At 54.4% G+C, this 9797-nt stretch overlaps 1 protein-coding gene across 1 annotated transcript; it reads left to right on the forward strand.

Moving 5' to 3' along the window:
• Positions 1 to 122: 122 nt before the first annotated feature.
• NECHADRAFT_91161 (uncharacterized protein) lies at positions 123 to 3249 on the forward strand (the record flags this gene model as incomplete). Its single annotated transcript, XM_003046059.1, has 4 exons — positions 123 to 316; positions 410 to 604; positions 683 to 2483; positions 2542 to 3249. 4 exons carry the CDS (start codon positions 123 to 125, stop codon positions 3247 to 3249), a joined length of 2898 nt encoding a protein of 965 aa, XP_003046105.1.
• Positions 3250 to 9797: the final 6548 nt, after the last annotated feature.

The raw sequence follows: 9797 nt of genomic DNA on the forward strand, positions 1-9797 counted from the left end.
CTCGTTGCCCCCTGGCTTGTTTGAGTCCCATCCAGTCCCCACGAGCCATTGTCCTATCCCCATCCACCTCCCATCTAATCCCATACTCTTATAACCAAAGTCCCGGTTACGCTTCTCCATCAATGGAGACCAAGAAGCGTCTGTCCCTGGATGGGATAGGCCCCGGTTCGGGCCCTTCAGCCCTACGCCGACTTACTCGGAGCCCCAGTCACCGTCTAAGTCTTCGACGTTCGAGCACAGAGTCGACCTCGTCGTCCGTCTCCGCCTCGGTTTCGGTAATGTCGGATGACAGTGAAGCATCGTCGACCGCCTGCGTGTAAGAGATGAACATTTCCTCACATCTATCTCGTCTCGTTTCTTATCTGTCTGTTCTCTCATGCTACATGGGATGAGGCTCATTGCGTGCTAGGACCCGTGATACGGCACGCGATGAGTGTGCTCTTCATCGATTCATCGTCTGGACCGCCGTCAAGCGCAATGAATGCGACAAGATGTCTGCCCAGGAGAAGCGGGAGTGTCCAATGCTGCGCTGCCGCAAGCGATTCCCTAACCACGAGCTGATGCTCCAGCATCTATACACCTGCGACTGGCTCGCCGCCGGTGAGTATTGGTGCTATGAGTGCGAGAAGCCCGAGCGCTTCACCGATTCCAAGTGCAAGCGCTGCCTGGGCCACCCGTCGAGGAGGAGAAAGATCATGTCCATGGCCAAGAACTTCTTCAGCTCCCTCGGCCACAAGTCCAAGAACTCGACCCTGGCCGACCTCGACCTTGACCTTGACGATACGGAAGCGCCCCCAAGCTACGACTCAGCTGTGGCCCCGCCAGAGGTTGAACTGTACTCGAACGAGATCCACGAGATCGACTCGTGCGAGATAGCGCTGCCTACTATTGTGGAGGATGAAGGTGAGGCAGACGCCGCTCCCGTTGCGGCCCCCATGCCTACCCCCAGCATCCCGCCGCTGCCTATCCAACCTCTGCCTACTCACCCCGCAGAGCTCGAATCAGGCGCGACTCTGTGTGAGCCCCTCCTTGACTGGAACACTCTCCCAGATACAGTAGCTCCAGTGAACCTCATCGACCCTGGTGCCAATGTAGGACCGGAGCGGCCCGTCCTCCAGCTCCATATCCGTACAACGGATCTGGATGAGTACCGCAGACAACAAAAGACCCGAAGCAAGGGTGCAGTTGCCCCTAGTACTTCGGTCCGCTCGACCGCCAGCACCAACTCGACAGCGAGCACAAACAGCACTTTGAGCACAGCGAGCTACAACATCTCGCCCGTCTCTGCCTGGTCAGGACCTTGGGCGAGGACGACGGGCTTCGAGTCCACTTTGACTTCACCGGCGGACGACCTAGCAAGCCCAGGAGGCCTCCTCAGGACGAACTCGTTCGCCATATCCCGCAAGGCATCCACGGCTAAGGACTGGGGCACCTACAACAACGAGCCATCAGAGTCCTATGACTCCTACATGCCGGAGCTCCCCGCAGATATGCCTATGCTTGGTGCCTTGTCTGACGATGACTCTCTTCAACCCCCTCTTGCACTTGACCAACCCATCTTTACCTTGAACGACTCTCCCCTTCCTACCTCAGACTTCTCACTTGGATCCAACCTTGCCCTCACTGACAACAATGCCACAATGCCACCCTCACTACCTCCCGCGCAGGCGGTGCCGACGGTTGGATACTACCACAACCCTCGGTCACTTGTCGGCACAGCGTGGGGTGCTCTTGAGATGCACGTCGCCGAGTCCATGACCAAGCTACAGCAAGTGACCAAGAACCCTCTCGTCAGCCAACTTCGATCCATGTCGGCGCACTCGATAGCCACCAACGGTCTCGAGACTCTTGCCGATATACTCGAAGGCCGTCAGCCAACCGCCCCCGTAAAGCTTCTCTGTTTTGTCCACCTGGTCTACTGCTTCTCCCTCGTCGTTCATGAGCAAGATGCTCCCAACCGGTCAACAGACCTCTTTGGTCAAGCAATGTCGTACAGTGCCTGGTTCTCTCGTCAAGATCGTCAACACTACATCCAAATCGTCGATGCCTTGTGGAAGCCCGCCGATATGACTGAAGCGGAAGTCGTTAAGCTCGTTAGGGCCAAGGCCTCTTCTCCCTCTGTATCACGGTCTTCGAGCTTGAAGGGCAAGGAACGTGAACAGGCACCTGTCCCCAACGATTCTCTGGCATTTGTCTCTCGGTACTTCTTGGATCAGCTGGAATATGCAACTATCCAGGTTATGGATGAGCCTGAGACTCAGGCGTCTGAGCTTTACATGCAACACGTTCACGATCCCTCTATGGCCATGCACGTCGGTTCACCCTATGCTATTGCTACAAACTTTATGCTCAAGCATAGCTTCCAACCATACACCGATATCCCCGCCTTCGCTGCTAGTCTAGACGACCTAGTCCAACGTGTCAACTCAAACTTTGTATCGACGTTGCGGCGCCTGGAACTCGAACTGATGCATGCTGGAAAGGTAAGCTAGGTAGTGTCATGTTTGAGGGTAAACTCGGTTGCTAACTTGATCGCAATAGATGTGTTTGCCCTCGGATATCTACTTTGATCACTATATCGAACACGTTAGACAACAGATGGACTCGTTGTATCACCAAAACATTCCCCAAACACATACTCGGTCAACCTACTATCGTCACGGCGTCAAGTTTATTGAAACGATTATTAATACACTGGCTCAACCAACTCCGGCTCAACCGGTACCAAGCGCAACCCCTGCAATTTCGGCACTCGATATCGAGGAATTCTTTGAGGCTATCACTCCAGACCCATTCGACTTTAACCAGAATGGTGTCTTTAATTCAGACGCTCCCATTGATTTCCCGGCCATGCCGGATACTATCGACCCTTACACACTGAATCCGCAACCACTCCCCACCCCGGCAGATACGACGTCGGTACGTGGGCCTTCGACGGCAGCAAACTCACCACCGTCACCGGCCCAGGCGGGATCTTCTTCGGCCAAGGTCAAGTCAAACAGCTGCTGTGATATCTGTGGCTATAGGCCAGAGGGCGATCCTCGCTGGTTCAGCGGAAGCATGGCCAAGCACAAGAAGCTGCAGCATGCGACGTCACCACCAAAGATCTACCGCTGCCCATTCCCAGGCTGTACCAGTCAGTACAAGAACCGACCAGACAATCTACGACAGCACCAGATCGAAAAGAACCATTTCGTTGATGGGCAAGAGGGTGCGCGACGGCCGAAGAAGCGACGCAAGGTGGAATGACATGATGACTTGGACGCGCTGAGGTCTACCTCGCTTTCGAGGAGGCCATTACTATCCTTCTTCCTCTCCTTATTATACGTTATACATATACAGCGGACACGGCGTTTTGGAATTGTCACGGGCGTAGCATCGCCTGTTTTGAAAAGATACCACAATTGGGATAATGCATGATGAGCTGCACAAGACACGGAAACAGCCCATAGGATGAACTACCTATATCAAGGAGCATATATAGTTTCAACTATGAAATTTACCAGAGAGGAAATACAAATATACCTCGATCGGATGAAAGTTTATGTACATGCCACGTGTGAACAATGTGCGAGTTATATGGGGATGGAGAGCCTCGGTACAGCCTCTTATGACAAGAGTGGCAGTGAGTGGGCTTAACTCTATGTAAGCAACGAGAGCTCGGATCTACTTTTATCAAGGATGCATGGCTGTGCTGCGTACGACTCGGTGATTATTAACGGCTGACAAGGAAGGGGCATCAAGCCTTGAATCCATACAATGAGACAGGATGACGCCTATGAAAAGGATTATTGAATCATGGATAATGCGTCTGAATATGAAATGTTGAACCAGCTTCAACGCATTGTTTCAAGGTGTCAATGGGGAAATTGAAACTTTCACCATGCTTCCACCTCATACAAGCCATGCTACTTTGAAACCGAAATTGGATTGTCACAAAGCTATTAATATACCCTATATCGACGTCAAGCGAAACGCCAGATTCAATCGAAGCACAAAACCCCTGGCCATGTTCGTATCTCGGAAGCAGCGGTGCCATGAAATGCATCTCGTGCTAAGCTCTAGGGTGGGCCTTGTGAGCATGACGGATTACCCGGGGGGGCGGGGGGAGGCTGTGAGACGAGACACTCTTTGATGGCATTGATGAGTGAGTTTGATGTGCCGCTCGGTTTCGGATTATAATGCGATTTTCAACATCACGGCAGATACATTAGCATTTTGTTGCATTACAAATCGGGTGAGGAGGCTCTTTTTTCAGATCGGGGCTGAAATGATGGAGAGCACGCCAATGACGACGCGTCTTGTGTACTTGGCAGGGAGTGTGTTTGTGTTTGTGCGTGTGTGTGTGCGTGCGTGCGTGTCTCTCTCGTGTGAGACGAAACCTTTCTCTGCCTTCTGCAGCGGAATGCTCGGGAAAGTTTTCCTGTTAATAATAGATGCTGGTTGGCTGAGTGAGACGGTTCGGTCACGTAAGGGTAAGGCGGGCAGCGCCCAAGGCGGGCAGCAGGTGGGCGGGAAAGGGATGGCGTCACGTGTCCCCTTCAAAGGGGAGTACGTAGTTGGGAAAAAAGAAGAGCCACCTAGGGCGACAACAGGAAGGCAACAAACACGACGGGACGAGAATTTAGGTGTCGCGTTTTTTGTTTTGTGTTCATTTTTTACTTTCAGCCAGTCCGGGGTTCCCCTTTGCTTGCTTCTTTTTCTTCTCTTCGGTTGATATTGGCGAGCGGAAAACGAATGATTTGCCACTAGCAAATCAATCCTTCTTTCATCCCGCCGCCTCATTTCGCCTTCTCGACTGCCGAAGAAGGGAACCTGCCCAAAAAAAAAATAGACACACCCAACCACCAACCAAACCAACCAACCAGTGGCAGGGGCTCAATTTTTTTCTTCCTCCTCTTGACGGACGGACTCTCGACCTCACCTACTTTCGCACTCTCTCTCCCCCAGATGGCCGACGCCTAACGCCACGCCGCCCAGAGAAAATCAAGCAAAACTCCCTGCCCCCCACAATCAAACATTGACAACGGACACACACCTTGCACCTGCACACTTGCCACTCCCTCCCTTCCCCTCTGTGTCCTTGCTCTCTCCATCTCTCTCTCGGAAAGGCGTGTCTTCTGCGCACCCTTGGCTGGCTTTTTTCCCTCCCCTCCCCTCTCTCGTACTGTACTGTACCGGCTTCTTCCTTTCTGCCTCACCTCCCCCCTTCCACCATTGTCCTCTTTGCTCACACGCGCCCCCCCTCCGTCCCCTCTCACCCTCACCTCACTCCAGCCCAGCTTCTCTTCCCCTCTGCCCCCGGGTTCTCTGTTTCCCCTTCGCCCCTCCCCCCCTGCCAATTGCTCACCCACTTCCTTCTCTTTGGTCCCCCTTCCCACTTGCCCTACCCCCCCCGGCGCGTAACCTCCCTCGTCACGCCAGGCAGGCAAGGCAGGAAGCACCTAGGCAAGCAGGCAGGCAAGGCAAGGCAGGCCAAATTTTTTTTCCGGGCTGCGGGCGGGCTGCTCGTCCCTCTCCATAATTTTATTCACGCCTCTGCTGAACCACAACTCCACGCCTCCTCCCCCCATCCCAAACCCAGCTGCTCCATTATCGACACCCCCAAAGATCCTTGGGCCCCAGGGTTTGCTTGCTTCCCACGCAAGGCCACACGCTCCGCAATCCGAACTACACTGCACCGCACCGCACCGCACACCACCGCGCTCCGCTCCGTATCGCACCTACGTGCCCGGCCAGATCTAAGGTCAAGGTCACGGTCTCGTCCCTGAGGTTGCTCACCGTCACCGGTCACCGTCTCCGGCTACGCCTGCCGCGTTTCGGCTTCGGCAACGGGCCACGACACCGCCTGGCCTCGACCGACCGACGACCGACCGACCTCATCATCATCACCGGGGGACGACTCGCGACAGTCACGCAACTCCGAACCCGCTCCCTCCATCGACTCTCGGAGTCACGTCACGTCACGTCACTTCTTCTTCACGCACCCTCCTCCCGCTTGCTTCGTCGCGGCCGAACGACGATAGCAACACCTCCGCCGTCCCCTCCAACCTTGCCGACCCCAGATTCTGGTCCCCGCGCGTCCCAATTCTCGCGTTTGTAATCCGGCTCCTCTGCTGGGGCCTGACGAGACGACATGTCGAGTCTACGTCCGGGATCAAATCCCCATGCTAGCCTAAACTTCCCCCAGGCTGGCCTTCGCCGCAATCCATATCCCTCTCCTCATCCGAGCCAGCAGAGTAAGCAATCACCAGCGCCTCACTCCGCGTCTCCATATCAGCCTCAGGGCTATACGCCGCAGCAGCCACCTGGCTATCCTCAACATCTCTTCGCCAACCCGAGTCCTGTGACTGGTAATCTTCCCAATGGCTCCTCGCGTTCTTCCTCCTCGCACATGTCCAATGCTGTGCCGAGTCCACTCGACGTGTCAAACACGCGAACTGTTCCGCCGCCGCGTGGGCAGATGATGTTTCCGACTCTCGGACAAGTTGTTCCCAACCAGCTTCACCACCATCAACAGCAGCAGCAGCAGCAGTTGCACCACCAACACTTGACTCACCCTTCGCACCCACTCAACAACCCCCGGCAAACCCACCACCCACACCATGTCCAGGGCTCTCCGCAGCAGCGGCCTCTATCCCAACAGGCTCAGCCTACGCCGAAACTCGGGCAGGTTCAAGTTAAGCCCCAAGCTCCTTCACCCCCTCTGCCGCAGCAGCCAAGCCAGCAGCAAGCCCAGACGCAGCAGCATCAACAACTGCAGCATCAGCTTCAGCAGCAACAACATCAGCAGCAGCAGCAGCATCAACAGCAATTGCAACAGCAGCAACAGTTGCAGCAGCAGCAGCAGCAGCAGCAGCAACAACAGCAACAGCAGCAACAACAACAGCAGCAGCAACATCTGCAACAGCAGCAGCAACATCAGCAGCTTCAGCAGCAGCAGCAGCAACAACAACAACACCATCAGCAGCAACACCATCAGCAGCAGCAGCAGCAGCAACATCAGCAACAAGCTCAGCTCCACTCCCAGCAGCAGCAGATCCATACTCCTCAGCCCCCGGAGCAACAGCAGCTTCCTCATCAGCAGCAGCAAGAGCCGCAACGGACACAACCCCAGCAGGCACAGCGTCAGCCGAAACCCCAGAAGTCTCAGAGGGAGCAGCAGCGGGACCAGCGAGATCAGCAACAGGCTCAGCAACAGCAGGTTCAGCAGCAGCAGAAGCAACAGTCGCTCCCCGCAGAGCCAGTTCAACAGCCTCCCGTACCGGCACCCGCGCCTCAGACGCAGCAACAGCAGGCCCCACCACAGAAGCAGGAGACTAATGGAGATGAAGCAATGGATATTGATAGTCACACCAACGGCGAAGAGTCGGGGGGCCTGGATATGAAGTTGCTTGCTGACCCCAACTACATCCCCCAACAGCCGCTGGGCGAGATGATGTCGCCCCCACCGGAAGGTGGAAGCTACCCTACTCTTGAAGCTGTGCAGAAAGCCGTGCTTCGGTACTGTACGTCTGTCGGCTATGCCATTGTCATCGGCCGCTCTAAGAAGACCGTACCGGGATTGAAGAAAGTTTTGTTTGTCTGTGATCGCGCAGGCAAGCCGCCGAGCCGTGTTAGCCCCGAGTGCCGAAAGCGCAAAACTTCGTCCCGGAAATGCGATTGCCCCTTTGGGTTCTTTGCCATTGAGCAGCGAACCCAGTGGACGATTCGATATCGTCCGGACCCTACCCATCTCTCACACAACCACGGTCCTAGTGAGAGCCCTTCACACCACCCTGCTGCTCGAAAGCTTGACAGCAAGATGGTTGCTGCAGTGAAGGAACTCAAAGAAAACGGTCAGTCTTTATATAACCCTAGTCAATTTCATACTAACTGACAAACAGGTGCTGGGGTCTCAGAGACATTGCAGATTTTGCAAACCGCTAACCCTGATTGTCACTTGCTTCCGAGAGACATATATAATGCTCGTGCAGCCATCAACCGCAACCCTCAGAAAGTGGCGACTGGCCTGGCAGAGAACAGACCTGCGATATACAGCAAACCTCATCAATCACCTGAAGACCGCATACGCGCAGATTTGAGGCGTGAGCTTGCGAAAGCACGAGAAGACATGAAGAAGATGGAGGAGGACAAGGACAAAGAAATCGGCGAGCTGAAGACCAAACTGGAAGAGCAACGAGTCACGATCGCCAAGTTTGAAGAGTTTATCGACATTTGTAACGAGCGGGTCATGTTTCAACGGCAAAGGCTTGCAGGCGGCAACGGAGGCGCGGGCAACCAAGCCTAGGCGGTACCTAACTACCTGAGGTAGTGTGTAGAGTCTCGATCTGGCGCATTGGTCGGTCTAGTGGTCTGCATGGCACGAAGGCGGGTTATGGATGACTGGACAATGGTTTACAAGGGCGTTGGGACTGGTCTTGTTTGTTTGGGACATGCTTTCGCGAACTTGACGGGAGAGACTGGGATTTTGGGGGATTTATGGGTTGAAGCAGGGTTGGGAGGCATTGTCATGTTTTTCAGATGGCTTAAGATTATGACGTTTTCTTGTGCTTCTGGTTCTAGGGGGGAAAAGAGTTCTGTCGGTCGGGAATGGTGAGAGGACGACTGTGTACATGACATGATTGGTTTTGTGGTTAGGTACGTTTATTAGAAATGTCAGCATGTAGTTGAGGATTATTCCTTGTTGAATGATTCAAGTTCTATCCATAGTCGTTGTGTGAAGATATGTGCAGAGTGAAGTAATGGAAGCGTTTATGTAGTAGAGCAGCTTGGACGCCACTAGAGCGGGAGGAGACGTTTCGGCTGACGCACCCTTTGTTGTCTGCTGTGCGTGCTTTGTATTGGATAGAGGTAACCTGGTTCAAGGTTGTGAAGAAGGATAGTGGGGTTTCAATATTGTGAGTTGTGGCTCAACTCAAGGTTTGAGTTAGGGACCAGCCGCAGCCCATCCATCATGGCTGCGTGTAGCTGGAGTCTCTTTAGCGGGTATGTGTATGCACGCGCGCGCGAGCATGGTCTTGAGTTGGTACGTAGAGCATTCCTACAGTGAGTTGTTTGACTGAGCCGGATATTGAGTGAGCTTGCCTTGCAGTGAGTGAGTGACTGATTGTCGTCAAAGACATACACACATTTAAAAAGCGTAGCATTCAATCAAAACCCTTGCTGGAGTTCTTTCCTTTCCTTGGGACAACCAATGCGACCCCTGCGCCAAAACGCCAACCTGGCATGAGCCCCTTGTCGCGAGATGTGAGACCAATCAGAGGTCGCGTGTGGCAGCTTGTCGCAGATTTGGCGGACGGGCGCTGTGCTCCACCAGAGGGCGTAGTGGGCTTCAGCGGGTTACAGCGTGGGCTTCAGTGCATGTGCCTCCTGTGTTCATTATTGGGCCTGGTGGGCTCCCATTTCGATTTCTGTGTGGGTGCACGCCTCCTGACGACACATGCCGTCCAGTCCAGTCGCGGCAGGGGTTCCCCTGGACCTAGTCGCGTAAATCCGGCAGAGACACAGCAGCGTCCCGTCCAAACCAGTCCAAAGTCAACAACCTACCGAACTCCTTTGGTGGACACTGGAACTTCATCTCATCAACCCCTACCTACGCTGCGTAATACTTCTGCGATTTCCGCTTTTGCTATCATCGACATCACGCTCCTTTAGCCTTCAAGCTCATCGTACGCCGTCGCTGAGTTTGTTTTCGATAATCTACGCAAGCTTGCCCGCCTTGAGCTCCTCGTACCCCCATCACCGACTCCCCTCGTTTGCGGCCCTCAACCCTCCGCGAGCCGACCTTTTGGAGA

Source organism: Fusarium vanettenii, assembly GCF_000151355.1.
Source record: "Fusarium vanettenii 77-13-4 chromosome 2 genomic scaffold NECHAsca_18_chr2_1_0, whole genome shotgun sequence".
Lineage (NCBI taxonomy): Eukaryota > Fungi > Ascomycota > Sordariomycetes > Hypocreales > Nectriaceae > Fusarium > Fusarium vanettenii.